The following is a 22,403-nucleotide window of genomic DNA, read 5'->3' as shown; positions in this document are numbered from 1 at the left end:
AAAGTATAGTATTATTGTAATAATATTTTTATATATTTTTTTTTTTTTTTTTTTAATTTTTTTATTTTATTATTTTTTTATTTTATTATTTTTTTATTTTATTATTTTATATTTTTTTTATTTTTTATTATTTTTTTTTCATTTTGTCTATTTAATTACTGCAAAAATTATATCATGGTTACAATAAAAATAAACAATAAAACCATACATACAAAAGGTCCATAGAGAACAAAAAAATATTTCCACCTATAAAAATATAAAAAATAAATGGTTAAATAAAAATAGGAACACTTAATAAATCCCATGAACATGGTGAAAAAAATATTATTATGAAACATTTTCAACGTATGAATTTTTTTCTTTTTCTTTTTTTTATATTTTACGAAACAAAATGTCCATGAATCATTAGATTGAAGAATACTTTGAATGGGGTCCTATAAATATGATTAAAGAGAAAAAAGGGGATGAATAAATATTATTTTTTCTATATATTAAAAAAGTATGGGAATATAATTGAATAACACACGGAATGAATGTAAGCCATGAAATATATTTTTTTTTTTTTTTTTTTATCTATTAAATGTTTATAAAATGAATAAATAAATAAATAAATAAATAAATAAATAAATATATATATATATATATATATATATATATATATGTCGGTTTTCATTTTGTTAAAAATTTTATTATTTACCAATCAGACCTTCCCTTATACTTTATATTATTTAGGGCCATTGCTACGTGATGGTGACAATTGTTCCTATAAATGTACAAGAAAATAAAAGAAAAAAAATATATATATTTCTTGGTAAAATAATATGAGTCTGTTATTATTATTATTTTATTTTTTTTTATTTATATTTTTTTTTATTTATATTTTTTTTAATTTATATTTTTATTTTTTTTTATTTTTGCAACTATTTTAATGATTTATGCTTTTCCTTACAAAAATAAGTTATGCTAAAAATTAAAAGAAAAATGTATGTTTTAGAAGTTTATTAAAATAAAGAATAAACAAATATGTATGATACAAGAAACAGGTAAACATATGTATATTATTACTATGTCGTCATATATATGTATACTTTTAAAATTCATTTTTTTTATATACAAAATATTTAATGGTTTACCCTCCTCTTTTTAAAGATTTCATCTGTCTTATAAATGGCATCGTCATATGACTAAAAAAAAAAAAAAAAAAAAAAAAAAAAAGAAACACACAAATAAATATATATAAATATATATACATTATGGTGTTGATATATTGTGGTGATTTAAATCATTCATGTAAATAATTTAATTTTATTTAATTTTATTTAATTTTATACCTTATCACTTATTGATAGGGGTAACTTATTTTTATCCAGCTGCCAATATTTCATGGGGTCACCAAATTCCATATTATCTAAAATGAAAAAATTTAAATGGTAAATAGAATATATATATATATATATATATATATATATATATATATATAATATATTGTATGTCTTATTATAAAAAAAAAGCTTATGTAAATGTTTGAATATTACCAACTGATACACTGTACGATCCTGAAAAATCGTGAATTATACCTGTTGACGTACATATTCCTAAATTTAAATAAATAAATAAATAAATAAAATAATAATAATATAATAATAGAAACACTACCACTATTTGCATTAGTATCTTTTCTTATACTACATATAATAACAAGAAATTACCAACATGTCCAACAGTAGGAATAAAAGTAGAGGCACAAGGAAGATATGTAAATACAACGCAGTAGGGGTACTGTATATAATTTAAAATAAAAAAAGGTATATAAATAATTAAAAGTATACTGTGTTTTATTTTGAGCATTTTTGTTTTCCCTATGATCGTTTTGTATTATATGTATACACAAAAATGTATAAATAAATAAATGAATATATATATATATATATATATATATATATATATACATACATGTGTATATATTTTTTTATTTATTTGTTTTACCTTGTTGTCTTTTTTATTAATGGTCATATTATTTAATAAATCATTTGGCATATTGCTTACTTATATATATTTAAAAATATTACTTAAAATAGGAACAAAAANTTCTTTTTTTAATTTTGATACATTTTTTTTTGTTTTAATGTTTAATATACAAAAAAAAGAAAAAAAAAAAAAGGAATTTATTTTTAAAATTATAAAAAAAATATAAGTACATATATACATTTGATATATTTTATTAAATGTGTATAATATAATATATATATATATATATATATATATTACATTTCTTATTAATGAATGGATATAAATATATTACTTATTTCTTATAATTTGTTAAAGTAATAAGATTTAATTTTATTATTTTAAATTCTTTTCTTTTATTTTTTTTATATATGTACATAATATTAAGTGTATGTGTATAAATATGTATTTTGATTTATTCTTAAAAAACTAATTTTATTTATAGTCAATAATTTTTTTTTTTTTTTTCAAAGTTATCATCATTTATTATTAATATATATATATATATATATATATTTTATATATATATCATATTTTTCACATTTATTAGATTTTTTTTATTTTTACAACATTTATCGTTCTAATAATTTTCATAACATATATAAATTTCCATATTTTGGATGGGTTTCTTTTTTTTTTTTGTTGTAAACTTGTTCTAGGATATGTATTTATTTTATTTTTCCATATTTTACATGCTCTAAGAATATATGTTTGAAGACATGTATTTATACCTAATGAAATGTCACATTTATTTGGTCATACGTGTAATACATACATACATACATACATATATATATATATATATATATATATTTATTTATTTATTTATATGTATATTTTTATGAATAAAATTTATTTTTTTTTTTGTTCTTTTTTTTATGAAAAAAATTTGAGTATGTGGATCGAAACATTTTTTTTTTTTTTTTTTTTTTTGCATAAATATAAGTACACAAATAGATAAAATATATATATATATATAATTATTACATTATGTCTTTCCATTGTTTTATTATTTTATTATTTTTTTATTTTATTATTTTATAATTTTATGATTGTATTATTTTATGATTTAATTTTTTTTTTTTTTGTAAGTGTTGTGTGTCCATATCTTATAAGCTATATATAAATATATATAATACACACATATAATACATATTTGTTGTTAAAAAAAAAAAAAAAATTTATGTAATATATCCACAGATACATTATATTTAACAAGTTAAACAATGGATAAGAGTATTTGTGAAAGTGTGGCTTCGTCCAGTGACTTCATGATATATAATGTGTTGTCAGGAGGTAGAGAAAAAAGCAAGCAGACTTTAAATGAGATAAAAAAATTACAAGAACAAAATGAGGAGGTTATGAAAAATGAATTAAAAGAATATGACGTTGTTAATAAATTAATATATGAACGTATTGATAGCCTTCCTAATATTATGAGTGAATATGATAACTCTATTAAGGATATTATAAATATGGATAATATTTGTTTACCTATAAATAATATCATGCCGAGGGAGGAAATGGGTGTTATGAAATATGACACAGAAGAAAAAACTGAAAATAAATATCTAAAAAACAACCACAATAATGTGGATAATGTGGATCATATGAATAATATAGATAATAATATATATAATGTGAATAATATATACAATGTGAATAATATATACAATGTTAATAATATTAATAATGGCGATAATAATAATAATATAGAGAATAAAAGCTATGAAGATATTTTAACATGTAATATAGAAAGAGATTATATTGATAATATGAAAGAATCCCCAATTAGTCATATGAAAGATGATCAGGTAAAAAAGAATAAAAATAATCATATAAGAGACACAGATATGAAGAGAACACAATCATTTAATTATAATATAACAGAAGAAAACAAAATAAATATGAATGAAAAAAATAATTCTGCAGTAAATAATATGGGAATAACTAAAGATGATAAATTATATAATAATGGGAATTCCTTTCTCATGATAAAAAAAGAACATTCCGATAATATGTATAAAAAAAGCAATGCACCTATTAATATATCATCATTAAAGTGTAAAATTGAAAAACAAAAATTGGCTTTGTCAGACATGAATAATTATATAACAGAAGAATATTTAAACAGCAGTATACATAAAATAAAGAAGTTATCATGTAGTGATGGTGCTATATTAAATAATAAACATAATAATAATTTAACAAACATTAATATAAATAATCCAAAAGAAGAAGATATTTTTCTCATGGATGCTTCAGTTACAAATGAAAAAGATATATCTTTAAAATGGAATTACCTGAACAATTCAGATAAAAATATAGATGAAAGTAATAATAAAAATGAGAAAGGTCATGATATGAATAAAATTAGTCAGAATAAAGAATATATAAAAAGTGTTAGTTTTTTTATGAAGGATACTAAGGATGATAAAATGTCCCATTCCTTATATACATCAAATGAGGAGACAACTAGTTTGAATGATTTAAAAAGGGTACATACATATCCCTCTAAAAATAATTTATTAAAGGATATGGTGTCATCTATCAATTTTGTGAAGAATGATAATATCTCCTCTGTTATTTGTGGAGAAAATATAAGTGAATTCAATAAGGGGACATTTGGCAAAGCTGATTTGAGTAGTAAGATAAATGATAATTACTTTAAGGAAGATGATAATAATAAAAATGGAAACAATGATGATGATAATAATAAAAATGGAAACAATGATGATGATAATAATAAAAATGGTAACAATGATGATGATAATAATAAAAATGGAAACAATGATGATAATAATAAAAATGGTAACAATGATGATGATAATAATAAAAATGGTAACAATGATGATAATAATAAAAATGGTAACAATGATGATAATAATAAAAATGGTAACAATGATGATGATAATAATAATAATGATCAGTATCATCATTGTGGTGATACCATAAAGCAAAAAGAAACACCCTCTATTGCTCATAAAATAAAACACGAAGCTATATCCGAAAACGGTATGAACAGCGAAAAAAGTTACAGTAGTCAACTTCTTTATGAAGATAAATTATATTATATGTTAAATAATAATAGTCTAGAAAATTTAAATTATACTGTTATAGAAAAATATTCAAGTAATGTCAAAAATATCAAAGAAGTGAGCGATATTTGTTTCAGATTTTCCAGATTAATTATTGGAAAAAATTTTATAAAAAATTTAGAAAAATACCAAAAATTTTATATAAGTTATTGTATACCTATAACATATGAAATTTTGTCATCCAATAGTACAGACTGTAGTAAACAAAGAAGACAAACTATGAATGAGAATTATTTAAATAAAAAATACAGAAAAAAGAATTCATCAATTAATTTTTCTTTTAAAAATGGAAAGAACAAGGGCAAAAATGGAAAGAAAGGAGAACCTACAGAAAAGTGTAACAATGGAAAGAAAGGAGAACCTACAGAAAAGTGTAAAAACGTTTTAGAATTGGAGGAAGCAAAATTTTGTGAAAAAAATAATAGTTCAGAACATCAAAGTTATGTGAATAATATAAATAGCATGAATAATATATCTTATGATAATTGTAATAATAATATAAAAAATAGCAAATTTCGAAACTATACACAACTCAATAAAAGAAAGAGTAATAATATAATTGAAAAAAGTGTCATTATATATGATAGTCATTATATTGAAGGCAAATATATAAATAAAAATAATGTCGAATTTTTACAAGATATTTATCATAAAGTAGATAATAATATATTTGATAAAATTGAAAATGTTTCTTTTTTATTATGTGCTACATTAAATAAAAAAAAAAATAATCCACAAGGTTATAATTCATCTATACTGTTGCAACAAAAAAATAATAATATATTGAAATTATTAAATTATCCATTTGTCATACCAAATAATTGTGAAATTTTAGGAATAGCCGAAATTCCTTTTATTCCTATACCAAATTTGGAATTACCTATAAAGGAGCTAGCTATTCCAAATAATTGTTTTCAGAATTTAATAAAAGGTCCTTCTATATTATTTTATTTGTATATAGACATATTGGAGAAGTCCCTACCTGTTCAAAATAATAAATATGGGGAAGATAATATGAAAAGTATACATAATCTAAAGGATGAATTAAGTAGTACAGAAAAAGCAAGAATTTCAAACAGTATGGGGAAAATTATTGAGCAGGATAATGATATTTTTAATAAAAAAGTAGATGGAGATATGAATGTGCTAAATGAGGATATACATAAGAGTTCAGAATTAATTAAATCAAATGTGCAAGTAGATTATATGAATAATATGTGCATAAATGGTGAAAATGATATTTTTGAGAATATAAACATTTGTGATAATATGAACATTTGTGATAATATGAACATTTGTGATAATATAAACATTTGTGATAATATAAACATTTGTGATAATATAAACATTTGTGATAATATAAGCATTTGTGATAATATAAACATTTGTGATAATATAAATTGTTTTGATAATATAAACATTTCTGGTAATATAAACATTTCTAATAGTTTAAACACTTCTATCAATTTAAACACATCCAACAATTTAAACATTTCTAATAGCGAAATAGCTTCCCCAAATGTAGATACTTTAATGTTATCTGATAAGTTGAAAGTGTCAACAGATGAAATAAAAACAAATGATGAAAAAAAAAATTATGAACATGTTCAGGTGCATATTAACAAGTCAGGTAATAATTTGGAACATCACTTAAATTCTGATGAAAAGGAAAAAATAAGAAGATCGTTAAAGAGTGAATACTTTGAGGATAAAGAATTTGAGGAATTGATTGAAGAAAAGGAGGAAAGAAAAAATGATGCAATTGTTAATAAAATTAATAGTGTTGATAAAATGAATGGTGTGGATAATATTAACATTGTGGATAATATTAACAGTGTGGATAATATTAACATTGTGGATAATATTAACAGTGTGGATAATATTAACAGTGTGGATAATATTAACAGTGTGGATAATATTAACAGTTTGGGTAATATTGTTGACGAATCGATGAATAAATTAAAAGTAAAGGAAAATACTTTAGATGAAAAAAATGAAGATGATGCAGTAATATATATTTATATAGACAAAATAGTTAACTTATCAAAAAAACACTTTACGAATTTATCATTTTGCGTACGATTTTATAAGGATGAGAAATATACATATAAAAGCTTTGATTTGAAGAAAGAAATGATATTTGATACTTTACTAAGTTCTAAAAAGAAACTGTGTGATATGCAAGAGGTTATTATAGAGGTATGGCATGAAAGAGAAGTAGATAAGAAAAAAAGAAAAAAGAAAAAAGAAAAAGAAAAAAAAAAAGCTATGATTGAAAATAATATGGTTGAGGAAAAAGTTAAAGACTGTGTTGGTATATTAAAAATAAATGTAAAAGAAATTAACGAAAATAAGAATATAATGTATTTAGAAAAATATAATGAATTGACATTTCGTTTTTATGACGATATTAATTTTATGTTTCGAGTTTTGTTAATTAGGGGTTTGAAAGATATGTATTCAAATATATTTTTATTTTGTAAAAAATATATTGAGAATTACGAAATAGATTCTCGTAATTTTTTGTTGAAAGATAATAATGATATTGATCCAAACGGAATAAATATTAGGAAAGGAAATACGAAGAAAAAAATAAAGAAAATGAGAAATATAAATAATGTGAATAATATTAATCGTAATGATAATATTAATAGTTCTAATGAGTATGATGTAAGATCCAATTCTTTTTTGTCCATTAGTGAGCAGTATTTTATGTATGACTCTACGAACATATATAATAATGAATATTATATATACGAAATACAAAGGGAGGTATTAAAAAAGGGCATACGTAGTAATGTAATAATAAATGGTGTGTTAAAAAAGATGAGACAAAAAATGGAGATGAATAATGTAAATAAGGAAATATCCAAAAGGAAATTGAACACAAAAAATGTTGATAGTGATCATTTTTCCGAGTTGTGTAAGTATGTAATGAATGATAGTTATGATGAATTAGATCCTAGGGAAAATATGGATACATTTAAAATGAATATTATGAATAAGGAAAAAACTAAGAATAAATGCAACAATAATAGGAAGAAGAAGAACAACAACAAGAACAATAATAATAATAATGATAATAAAAGGGAAAATTATAATTATACTTATAATAATTATAATGAGAACAATTTAATATATGATGATAATATTTATTATAATAATAGGAACTATTTAAATATCGATTTTGTTAAAGAAGAACTTCTATTATGCAATATGAATGAAGAGGTTGTGAATTTATTAATATGTGATATAAAAACTAATTGTATTAAAGATAAATATATTTTGAAAAGTTCTTTTGAAGAATATATAGAGAAAATATATACAAAATGGGAAAAATTGTCAAATAAAATTTTTGTAAAGAATAAAAAGAATATGAATATAAATGATATATGTGAATATATTGATAGTTTATATATAGATGATGAGAATTATATAAATAAAGAAGAATTTTTTTTATTTTTTGAAGATATTGGTACAATATTTGTTGATTCTAATATATTTGATGAGTTATGCTTATTGTTTTATGATAAAAAAAAAGAATTAATACATTTTTCTTTATTTGTATCTTTAATAATTAAAAAAGGTGTTGAAGAATTAAAAAATATGATATATGGATATGATATATTGTTAAAATTATTCGATTTCTTATATATGGAACATATTAGTATGGAATATTTAGAAAATGAATTATTTAAAATTTCTCTGGATAAAAAAAATTTTTATTCAGAAAAAATAAAAAAGAATATATCAAGAAATATATTAATAGATTCCAATATAAATTATAATAAAAATAACAAACCAAATAATAACTTATATATGTTTTTAAATGAAGAGGATAATATTTGTTCATGTACCTCTTTACATTTCTTACATTCTATAAGTTTTATTTTAAAGAAATTTCACAATAATAATTTTTCAACATATGATTTATTTTTCTTAGTAAAATATATTATACAGAATCAAAATAACTATGTATTATCGGACACCTATATTTTTGTTAATGTCATTAAAGGTATTGAAACCATAAATATAACATACTTTTTATCTTTATATTATATATATATAAATCAAAGTAAAAACAATATACAATTAAGAGAAAACCAAGAAAATGACACGTCAGAAAAAATATGTGATGATAATTTAAAGAATGTCATACACATACAAAGAAATGAAACTCTTGAAAAACCTCCTCGTTCTTTATATAATGATAACAGTTTGTGTATCTCGTATTCTGAAAAGAAAAGTGGATATATATCATCCTATGGGTCTGTTTATAAGGAAAATAGGAAATGTAGCAACAGTCTTGGAAATGTTGATAGAAATAAAAATGTTGTCGAGCTATATCATAATGAAAAGGGCTGTATAAATAATATGATTAATAATAATGTTTCTACTATTTATTTGTTGAAACATAATGATGAAGAAAATATTCCATGTGGGAAAAATAAAGTGACTACCACAAAAAAGGTTACAAATGAGTTTGTAAAAGATAAAAGGTTAGGTGAGCATAATGATAATAATGATAATAATGATAATAATGATAATAAAGAAAATAATGAAAATAATGATAATAATGATAATAATGAAAATAATGAAAATAATGATAATAATGATAATAATGATAATAATGATAATAATTTGGATCCAGACATAAAGAATGTAGATGGGTATTTAATAAGGGACAAGGGAGTATATGAGGATCATCTAAATGGTGATCATAATAATGACAATAATAATGATGATGAAAATAATTATAATAATGATGATGAAAATAATTATAATAATGATGATGAAAATAATTATAATAATGATGATGAAAATAATTATAATAATGATGATGATGAAAATAATTATTATTATGATCAAAAATGTTATTATTTAAAAAAAGAAAAGAATACTTTATATTCATCAAATCCATCGGATAAAGAAAAAAGTAAAAGTCTTAATGAAAATTACAATATAAAGAAGAAGGTTATATTATCTAATAATCATATAAAGAAGGACGAAAATATATTTTATGCCAAACTATACAAAAGGAGAGATATACAAAGGAGTGTTAAAAATTCACTTATTATTATTTATCACAGAATTGTTAGTGGGTTGATAACTATAGAATATGTATGTGAATGCTTACATACTTTTTTTAATAATATTTTAAAGAATAAAAAAGTAAAAAAAAATAATAATAAAGACTATTTTATGGATAAATTAGAAGTTTTAAAACTATTAGATTCAGTAGGAATATATACATCTTACGATATATCTTTGTGTATATTAAAGTGGTATATATATCAAATATATAAATATGAAGAAAAAAAAAAAAGAAAAAAAAAAAAAATTGAGTTACATAAATCGGATATAAATAGTTTTGAAGATTTTATATTAAATAATATTATTTTAGATGAAACTATTATAGAGAATTATAATTTAAATGATCATTTAAAAATTATGAAATGGTTATTTGAAAAATATTTATTAAGTGAATATATTAGTGGGAATATATTTTCTGGTAGTACCTTAGAATATTTTTTTCTATTATTAAAAGAAAGGAATATAAATATTACAATATTTTCAGAAAAGAATATATTTACATTTAATGATTTTTTTAAAGAAATTGAAGAACTGAATTTAGAGTTCCCGAAATATTATATAAGACTTCTGTTTAGTAATTTGCTAGCATATGATTTAACATCCTTTAATAGTTTAAATAATAAATTAATTTTTTATGATAATATTGAATCATATTGGATAAGATGGAATAAACTAAACTTTGAACATTTCATTTTTGAAAAAACTAATATAGAAGATCCTAAAATGTGCAATATTAAAGATGTTCAATGTAATAGTTTAAATAATACATATAATAACTCTATTAATCATACCATTCCTAGAAATAATATGGGTCATTTATTTAACCATGTACAACAAAAAAGAAAAGAACTAACTAAAGATAAAGAAAAGGAAATGATTTCTATAAATATAAATTGTAATTCTTATAATGATATAAATACATGTGTGCAAGAAGAAGATAATTTTTCTGTATTTAATAAAAGATTTATTGATGTTGGAAATAACCAAGGGAAATATTATTATTCTTATTTTTATGCTTTACCATTATATAGTTTATTCTTTTATTTTTCAAAACAAAAAATATTGAGTGGAGATAAGTTGTTAAGATATTTTTTTATAAGTATTTTTAAATATGAATTAAATAGAATAAATATTAATAATTATTTGAATAATTATTATACACTTTATGATTTTGTAGATATATGTAAAGATATCATTTTGTATAATGATAATACGGATGATATATTGTACCGAGAGGACTTTTTTAAATTACTTATATTAATAAATAAAAAATATAAAAAAAAAACAGGTGAGTATGTTATATCAAAAGAAAATTCACTTGAAATATTTTTAAAGAGAAAAAGTCATTATTTTTCTCACATGTTTAAGAAGAATTGGGGATGTATAAAAAGGGATATAGTAAGTTTGGAGCTTAATCTTATGTATCACGATAATAATAATGATGCAAGTAATAAGAATGATGCAGGTAATAATAATGATGCAAGTAATAATAATGAAGCAAGTAATAATAATGATGCAAGTAATAATAATTATTATAATAATTATCATAATAATTATTATTTTAATAATAATTGTAATAACTATTTGTTCAATTTACACCAATGTAAGCCTTTGAATAATTATAACGAAAAAGATGTACATCAATATTCAAATCAGCGTCTTTATGAGAACTCAAGAAATGTAGACTTTATTAATAGTAATATAGTAGGGAACTCTATAGAACACAGAAAAATTCTTTTGGATAAAAAAGGAGATATAGAAAATGAAGATGAAGTTATTATAAATTTTTTTAAAAGAAATAAAAAAGTTATAAAATATATTCGAGAATATTTTTATATATTTGTATTTTTTCAAAAGATTATACATAATAAAGAAAATTGTTATGATTTGTGTTTTTATGAAAAAGAAATTGTATTTTACCAAAAGAAGTTGAAAGAATATTATTTAAAACGTAATAATAATATAAATAATTATAATAGATGTATAAAAAACAAAATAAATAATTATAAATTCTATTATAAATGTGGATATGCTATACCTTCCATAAAAAAAATGAAAAAAGGAACTACTAATGATGGTAATGATTGTTCCTCTTTTATGTTTTTATATAATGAAGTAAATATTTGTAATGAAGAGAAAAGATTTGGATGTAAAGAATATGCATATATGGTATATCCATATTTATTACTTTTAAGCGATTTTATAAAAAGAATGATACATATATATAAAGAAAATTATGTTGATGTTATAAAAAAATTATTTGTTATGGAAAAAAATAAACCATTTGTAGATGAGAATATTATGGAGAAAGAAAAAGACAAAGAGAAAGAGAAAGAAAAAGACATAAGGAAAAAAAAAGATGTAAAAAAAAAAAAAAAAATTGAACATTCAACCTTTTTATATAAATTAGAAAATATCATGTCAAGATCTGGTAGTTTCGATTATAAGGAATGGAATAAATTATACTTGTTGTGTGAATATTTAGATATAAGAATTGATACTTTGATCATACAATTAATTAATATATTAGAAAAGCATAATTATATTAAAGTATGTAATGTAATGAATGGATGTATCTTATTTAATGATTACGATAATTATTATGATAAGAATAGATATAATAATAATTATATAGAAAGACATATATTATTTAACCTTATATACAATAAAAACAGATGTGATCATAATATAGAAGAAAAAAGTAATATTATAATGAATAAGATAATGGGTAATACGTATAATATAGTAGAACATAAAAAGAGAACACATCGAATGTTTTCTTCCTATGAGAAAGAAGAAAAGGATATATTTATAAAACATATGAAATATTTAATAAGTTTCAATAAGTTAATATTAAATGATTTATATATATATAAGAAGATGAGAAAAACAAAAAATGAAAAGATATGTCATAATATGAATATAAACAATTTAGATGTATATATGTATAAATATATAATACATGATAGATTATATATAAATTATTTATCTTATTTATATATCAGAATATTATTTAATGAATGTTTATTAACAGGAATAAATATTAATACAATATTTTATGACATAAAAAATAAAAATACATTTATAAATATATTATTAAGATATTTTAGTCATATATTTTGTGAGTATGATATAAATATTCTTTCAAAGAAATATTCCTGTCTAATTAATATGACATCAATTAATTTAAGTGAATATCATAATATGTTATCTTTAAAAACATTTCTTAATGACATATATGAACAGGGATTATATTATAATACTTATTTAAGGAAAATATTATTTTCTTTCTTTTTTAAAAATTCAAATATATTTTCTATGTATATGAAACATGGACACGAGAAAAACGATGAAGATAATTTATTATTATCATGTGAGAAATTAAAACAAATTTTAAGTAGTAGTGGAATATTTTTGTCCTGGGCAGAAATATATGATTTTTTTCAACCGCTTAATAAGTATTGTGTAATATATCATAATAAGTCTTATGATATAAGACATGGGGAAAATCAAACTCCCTATATATTAAAAGCATATATCAACATATGTAATTTGGTAGGTATTTCAAGGAGGATGATAAGAGGAAGGCTGGGCGATATTAAAAATGTTGAAAATATTACAAGTGTTGATACTAGTATAAATATAGAGAACTATAATAGAAATGAGTTATCTGGGGAAATATATGATGAAGATGAAAATAAAACTATAGGTCATAATAATTACATGAATAAAAATATTTCAGATCATATATATAATAAGAAGCTGTTACAGCAAGGTAGTATGGGAGAAAGGCTATCAAATGTAAATCTTAGTTATATTATGGATGTCGACAGAAAAGAAAAAAAGAGAGTTTCATCATCTCCACATAATAATAGCAAAATGTGTGTTTTAAAAAGAGATGGTTCAGTTGAAATGACGAACGAAATAGAGAAGGAAGATGATAAATATTTGGGGAATAGGAAATATATAAATGGACACATATTATGTCATAAAATTGATGAAGAGGTGAAAGATGAATATACAAAAAATCAAGATAAATATAATAATAATATGAATAATATCACCTTATTTAAATTAAAAGAATGTGATAAGAAAAAAGGAGAAATAAAAAATATGTGCCTAAATAAAAAAGATAAAAAAAAGATAGGGTGTTATCTAGAATGCAAAAATCAAAATGATGAAAAGGATAATAAATTGCTACATAATAAAAATATTACAACAATAAATAATTATATGAGTCCATGTATTTATTCTAATATGAAATATAACATTTTAGAAACGTCCAATAATAATATATTTTACAATTTGAGTTTCACAAAATTAACGTTAGGAAGACTGCTATATCTATTATTTTTAAAAATGAATAATTTAATGATAAAAAAAAAATTACATTTTGAACAAATATATTTCGGTATGAAGAATATAAATTATGAAGATATAAAAAAAAAAGAAATGGAAAGAGCATGTACTTTATTTCTAAATATGAAAAATGATGAATTGAATAATATTATACCTGATAATTTTATATTATATAAAAATGATGTAAGAAATGGTATCTTTTTTAATATATTACTTTTGAAAGATACATATGAAGAAATATTCTTACAAGAACAAGAGGAAGATGCAAAGGTCTCTATATACAATTTTATATCTTATTATGAAAAAAAAAAAAATGATACAATATTTTCGAATTATTCATTTGTCTATAATTTTAGTTTTGAATGGATAAATTGTATGAAACTAAGCAATGAATATATAAGTAAGGAGGATTGTGCGAAATTAATTTGTTCTTTTAATATGGATAATAAAACAAGGGACGAAAATAAAAGAGTTAACCATGTAATAATAAATGATGATAAGATAAGAACAGATGATGTACTATTATGTGATGATAAGATAAAAGATAATAACACGAATGAGTTATTTAACAATGTAAATATTATAAATGAAAAAAAGAACTTATTACCTCATACATTATCAAAACAAGAAATGATGAAAATATTTGAAAAAAATATTAAAGGGAAATGGAAAAAAATCTTATTGTCTATTTTTGATGAGAAGAATTTTTATGTTCATAATTTACGCATATTTTTTAAAGAATTTACTGGTATAAATACATATTTAAGAAAGATTAAAGAAAGGAAATATAAAAATAATTTTAAGGATAATAAAAAAGAACCTAATTCAAAAATAGACCATTCCAAAGTAGACCATTCCAAAGTAGACCATTCCAAAGTAGACCATTCCAAAGTAGAACATTCCAAAGTAGACCATTCCAAAGTAGAACATTCCAAAGTAGAGCATAGTAAATTTTCTTTAAATTATTATTGTTGTCTTGGTACTGAAGAAATATTTTTACAGAACATATTTATTGATAACAATCAAAATAATAATATATCTTGTTTTGATGATAAGATAATATCTTGTGCTGATAAAGAGAGTAAAAGAAATATATATAAAGAAGATATTTTATATATAAATCATCTATTTGATCATAAGTTTTCTACCATAAAAGAAAAAGATATTATAACTTTATTTAAAAATAATAAGGATATAATAAAAATAAAATTATATTATAATGAAAATGTTATAGCAGAAGCAAATTTACATATCCTAGAGTTTTTTTCTATATTAAAAAACAAGGACAAGATAAAAGATCATAAAACCTTATGTTTTGTTATTTCTTCTGAGGATACACAAAAAGATATTTTATTTTTAGATATTGATATTTATTATGAAAGAAAAAAAATGTATGCTGATATGCCTATTTTCCAAACTACTAATAGAAAAATACAAGAACACAAATTTCATTTGGAAAATGTGACTGAACATATAGAGCAAATAAATGATAAGGATCAGCCAAATGTAAGTATTGAAAACGATAGAAATAAAGATAGCATACAAAAGAATAGGGACACTGAATATTGTGTCGATACTCATAATAAATTAAATGATGTGGATGATATTGTGAAGGTTACTAATGTAGAAACAGATGTAAATACAAATGAAATGAACATTACACCAACTTTAAAAGACCAACAAAAGAATTATAATAAGGATGATGTTCTATGTAATAGTGCTGAATATACTTTATTCAGAAAAAAAAAAATCGGAAATAATTATTATTTAGAATATAATAAAAATGAGGAATTACATCCTAAGAAAGAAAGTATAAAAAAAGAAGAAGATATACAAAATGTTACACTTTTAAAAACTAAATCATTTGTTAGTTTTGCGCACTTAACTATAGATCATATAATTATTCCCATATGTTTAATAAATAAAATTAGTAAAAAAGTTATAGAAGGGCATGAAGGGATGAAATTAGATGAAGACATATTTGTTGCGGTTTATATTGAAGTGTATGAAAAGGTGAGTACATGTGAAGAAACAAAAAATGAACAACATGTACAAGAAGATGAAAGAGGTAGGTACAGATTATTATCTTGTTCTGTTCCGAAAATAGTAAATTGTAAGAAAAATGAAAATATGAATCTTACGAGTGAAATATGTGTGGATCCCAGCATGGGTTTTCCTCATATCAATCGATACGATGATAAAGATAATGAGGTTGATGATAATAATTTTGATCCTAATAAATGTCATAATATATGTCATAATATATGTCATAATATATGTCGTAATATATGTCATAATATATGCCATAATAAATGCCATAATAAATGCCATAATAAATGCCATAATAAATGCCATAATATATATCATAATGATCATCATGTTGAGGATCACAAATTTAATAAACCCCAAGAGTGTGCAAGAAAAAATATCAAGCTTAATAAAACAATGGTCAACCTGAAAAAGAAAGAAAAACATATTAAAACATTTGAGAAACATTTAAATATACATAATATAAAAGTAAAACATCATGAAATTATTAAAAGTAAGAACTTATTTATAGAAGGAAAAATAATTATAAGGGCCATTATATCTTTAAATTATATTTCAGAAGATATAGTTATTGGGGAACATTGTTTTAAAATAAAAAATATGTTATATAAAAATAAACGTATGACATATTATTCAGAGAATTTATTTCATTCTATAAATAATAAAACGGAAACATTATCAAATGGAGAAAAAATAAATGACAAAAATGATGTGTGTGATAAGGAAAATAAAACAAATGATGACAAAAATGATGTGTGTGATAAGGAAAATAAAACAAATGGTGATAAGAACCTAATGTATGATTATCTTATAAAATGCGAAAATAATAATAAAACAAGTTCGAGCATCCCAGTGGATAATAATAACAAAACTGTTTCTTCTGAAAATAATATAAAGAATAATATAGAGAATAACATTTTTGTGAAAAATATTGTGGAAAAAAATATTATTGGATATATATCTTATCAATATGAAATAAAAGAATATAAAAATAAAGATTATGAAAAGGTTAATAAATGTACACTTCCAAATTTTATTCCTATATATTTTATAAATAGTGATGGTCATGATGATGATGGTGATGGTGATGGTCGTGATGGTGATGGTCATGATGGTGATGGTCATGATGATAATGGTGATGATAATAGTAGAGAGATAATAAAAGAAAGAGATGATGATTTATTATATAATACTTTATATGAAAAATTATTTAGTGATATATTAAGAAAATTAAATTATAGAAAATATGTTAATGTAGACATGTTTATATATTCTTTAAAAGGGACTTCATATAAAAAGCATATAAATTATTTTAAAAGATTTTTCTTTTATTTTATAAAATTGAACAAGAAATTATTTTTCCCCTTAAAAAGTGTATTAAAAGTATTGGCCTTACGAAAATTATCGTTTCACTTTTTAAGTTGGATAAATTATTTTTTTCATGAAATACAAAAATATTTTTCATGTTTTAATTTTCTTGGTATATTTGAATGGCCCTACTTATTAAAATGTGTTTTAAAATCTCAGGATGAGTACATAAAGGACGAAAAAAAAAGAAAAAAAAAATTAGAAAATAACAAGGTGGGTAGTAAATATAGGGACAGCATTGGTGATAATAATGATGATGACAACAATAATAATAATAATAATGATGATGATGACAACAACAATAATAATGATGATAACAACAACAACAATAATAATGATGACAAGAACAATAATAATAATGATGACAACAACAACAACAATAATAATAATGATGATAATAACAACAATAATAATAATAATAAAATAAAAGAGGAAAAAGCAAATTCTTTCGAATCGAACACATCTAGTCATCTAAACTTTACAAATTGTAGTAATGTATCCGTAAGATATTCAAGCATTAAAAATTATAAGAATGAAAAAAATAATGTAGAGAAAAAAACAAAAAAGAGAACAAAAAATATCCAAGGGAAAATGTTAAATGAAAAAGATTGGTGGCTGTTAAATAATTGGAATTATTGGCATTTAAATTGTGATAAAAAAAATTATTTCTTCTTATATTTATTTATAAATGATATACTTATTTTTTATGAAGAAGAAAAAAACTTTTTTAAAAATAGGAAGAAATATAAAAGGATAGATGATGATGGTGTTTATAATAATAATATATGTTCATTTACTCATGTTGATAATAATAACGAAGAAAATGATCAAGATAAACAAAAGTTTGTATTCTTAGATAATAAGAAGGAAAATTACAAAAGTGGAGGTAATGACTTACCAAGAAAAGAAAAATATAACTTATTAAATTTAAAAAATACAAAAAAAAGTACACATGTAAATAATATAAAGAGTGAAGAAATAACATATTCTATCTTTTCTAATACAGGAAAAAAGAAGAATGAGCACTCATCAAATGAAAAAACAAAAAGAAAAGAAGTAATGAATAATGGTAATAGGAGTAATAATAATAATAAGACATCTATTTATCAATATAATATATTGAAAGATACAGAAAATAAAAAGATTCCATACGATCATATAACATCAAATAATAATTCACCATATGATTTTGTAGAAAAACAAAAAAAAAAAACATTTTTCAATTTAGGTTTTCATGATAATTTAAAAAATAAAATTAACAATCTTTTTAAAAATTATAAAAAAGATTATTTACACACATATAATAAATATTACATTTTTGTAAAAGTCAAAAAGTTACTTTATCCCTTACCTTTTATAAATAATAAAAAGCCCAATATATTTTTAACATACCAAATTGTATTGAATAATTATGATTTCATTAATAAACATGATATATTTCCTTTCTCCTTAAAAAAAAAAAAAAATTATATTATTAACAAAGTTCAAGCACAAACAAAAATTTATTATAATGATTGTTATCCATATATTAACAATTCAGAAATATTAAAATTACCGGATATAAAAGAATTAAATAATAGTTTTAATAAACATTTTGTACAAACTCAAGATGGACACTTGGATTTTTATTTACAAAACTTATCATTACAAATAAATTTTTATCATGTCATGAGTAATAAATATATAACATCTCATCTTAATATTTATCAAGAAAATGAAGGAATCACATCAAGTGATAATATATATGATAATACATCAGAATTTTCAACGAATATTAATTTATATAATATGGAATCTAAAAATAATAAACATAAGGAAAAAAAAAATATATTAATAGCTAAAGCATTCATTCCTTTTAATTTACTCTTAAAGAAAAACAAAACAAAGGTTAGCGTGCCATTATTTTTCTCTCCATTTTTTACAAAAGGTGTTAATAAAAATGAAGTTGAAGTGATACTAAAATATGATACAAATATAAGAGATTATTTAAAATATGAATATATGAAGGATACACATGAGAAGTATAAGCATAGGGGGGGAAAAAAACATAACGGGGAGGATACCGAAAGGTGTAACCATATAAATGATATAAATATGAATAATAATATGAATAATAATATGAATAATAATATGAATAATAATATAAATAATAATATACATAATAATAATAATTATAATCATTGTAATCATCAAAATAATTACAGTGACCTGTATTATAAAAAAACCAAAAACAATAATATACATATGAATCAGCTTAATATATCAAATGATACAAATACTAGTTTACGTGTTATAGAGGAAAAAAATAAAAACGAATTTATCGATTTGTCAAATATACCTTTATTAACATTACCTAAAATTCCTCCACCCATATCTTAATTTTTTTATTTATGCATAAATCTTTTGTTTTATTATAATTGTTAAATTTAAATTTTTTTTTTTTTTTTTTTGTTATTAAATATGTCAACATATATATATATATATATATATATATATATATATATATATATATAATATTTTATTAATAGAAAAATAAGGAAAAATTAAAACATTGCTCTTCATTTTTTAAAAATAGTAATTTTATATAAATTAAGATATACATACGAAGATTAATAGACAAACATATATATATATATATATATATATTTATTTATTTATTTATTTATATATTTATCATACTAGCTAATTTTTTTTTTTTTTTTTTTTTTTTTTTTTTTTTTTTCTTACATATCATCCCATAAGGCACTTTTGAATTCACATTTGATTATTGTCATTAGCATATGTTTTTCTTCTTTTTAAATAAAACCGATCATAATGTGTATAATAATAAAGATTATATTTTTGATGTGTACTATAATTATTATTATTAATATTATTATTAATATTATTATGAATATTATTATTAATATTATTATTCGTTTTATTTGTCATATAATTGTTACAATATTTTTTATTTGTGTTATATTTCTCCACATGTTTATCATTATCTATTGTATTATATATATGAGTATCATAATTTTTATCTTTGCTAGTAATATTATTTTCCTTGTTATTCTTTAATAAATTTACTAAGTTCCCACTTGTACAAATAGTTGACTTGTTTTTTATTTCACTACTTTTATTATTTATATTACTTGTATTTTTACTTCTGCTCCTTTCTCTATCGGTTATTGTTTTATAGGATGTTGGTGGTAAATTCCGTTTTCTTTTTATACTCTGATTATAATTGTCTTCATATATCATATTTTTAATATTTTCGTTAACATTAAAATTTTTATGTAGTCCATTCTCTTTTTCTTCATTATTGTTATTATATAAAATGTCTGTATGATGTTTCGATTGTTGGTTCGTTTTAAATACAAGTACATCTTTATTCGTTGGTAAGATATTATGATTATATTGTATGTTGTTATAATTATTATCATTATATTTATCATTATAATTATGATCATTATATTTATCATTATATTTATCATTATAATTATTATCATTATATTTATCATTATAATTATTATCATTATATTTATCATTATAATTATTATCATTATATTTATCGTTATAATTATTTTGTTTATATTTATCATGATAATTAGTTTGTTTATATTTATCATGATAATTATTTTGTTTATATTTATTATAGTTATATAATGATACATCTATATAATTGTTATCTTTTGGATCCTTTTTTTTCATATCCCTATTATATTTATAATCACAAGAAAAGTTATTATCATTTTCATTTTTCATATTATCATTACTTGTATGATAACAATTTATTTCTTTACAATCAAGCTTATCTACTTGTAGTAAGGATTTATCATTGTTTTTTTCTGTATTGAACTTATCATTACATTTACTATTACATATATTATCTAATCTGTTTTGGGTACTTGTTCCAAACTTATTTTTATTTTTATTGTTCTCTTCATTCTTTTTTAAATCGTTAAAAGCATTTATGGAACTCTTCTCTTTTGTATTATTATAATTTTCTTGCACATTTAACTCGTCACTCTTCCTATTCAATTTATCTATTTTTTCTTCTTGTAAATTATTTTTTATAAAAACATTTTCCTCTCTTGAAATGTCTCTATCTTTATTAGGAGAATAGTTTTTATATTTATTATGAGATACTGTGTATTTATTTAAATGTCTATCTTTATTATTATGTGTGCTAAAAAAACCTGTTGACCCCACGATTTCTTTATTCCTTTCATTATCACAAAAATGTTGGGGCACATTGTTTTCATTCTTTCTAGACATATCATATATATTCGTTTTAATATATCCTACATTATTTGATAAATAATATGTGTTATTGTTTTCTCTTTGTCTTATTAAATTTTGATTTTTTAAACATAAAGATATATTCGTTTTCTTTTCATAGAAAGTTATATTCTTATTAAATCTTCTTATATTACCATATTTATA

At 20.6% G+C, this 22,403-nt stretch overlaps 3 protein-coding genes across 3 annotated transcripts in view; 1 reads left to right on the top strand and 2 right to left on the bottom strand.

The window, feature by feature from the left end:
- Positions 1-167: 167 nt before the first annotated feature.
- Positions 168-2,037, bottom strand: PRSY57_0504100 (conserved protein, unknown function; the record flags this gene model as incomplete). The annotated part of the gene is made up of 9 exons (XM_020114537.1): positions 168-246; positions 384-434; positions 698-763; positions 950-963; positions 1,134-1,184; positions 1,332-1,408; positions 1,536-1,595; positions 1,710-1,779; positions 1,987-2,037. 9 exons carry the CDS (start codon positions 2,035-2,037, stop codon positions 168-170), a joined length of 519 nt encoding a protein of 172 aa, XP_019970714.1.
- Positions 2,038-3,233: 1,196 nt separating this feature from the next.
- On the top strand, positions 3,234-20,354 carry PRSY57_0504000 (hypothetical protein; the record flags this gene model as incomplete). The annotated part of the gene is made up of 1 exon (XM_012906112.2): positions 3,234-20,354. One exon carries the CDS (start codon positions 3,234-3,236, stop codon positions 20,352-20,354), a length of 17,121 nt encoding a protein of 5,706 aa, XP_012761566.2.
- A 375-nt stretch (positions 20,355-20,729) lies between these two features.
- Positions 20,730-22,403, bottom strand: part of PRSY57_0503900 (hypothetical protein) — a gene marked incomplete at both ends in the record, with an annotated part of 3,816 nt that continues 2,142 nt past the window's right edge. The window contains one exon of the mRNA XM_020114536.1: positions 20,730-22,403. Coding sequence (XP_019970713.1) covers positions 20,730-22,403 — 1,674 coding nt within the window.

Source organism: Plasmodium reichenowi, chromosome 5 (assembly GCF_001601855.1).
Source record: "Plasmodium reichenowi strain SY57 chromosome 5, whole genome shotgun sequence".
NCBI lineage: Eukaryota > Apicomplexa > Aconoidasida > Haemosporida > Plasmodiidae > Plasmodium > Plasmodium reichenowi.
The sequence above is the reverse complement of the archived record's forward strand: the minus strand, read 5'-3'. Positions and strand labels throughout refer to the sequence as shown.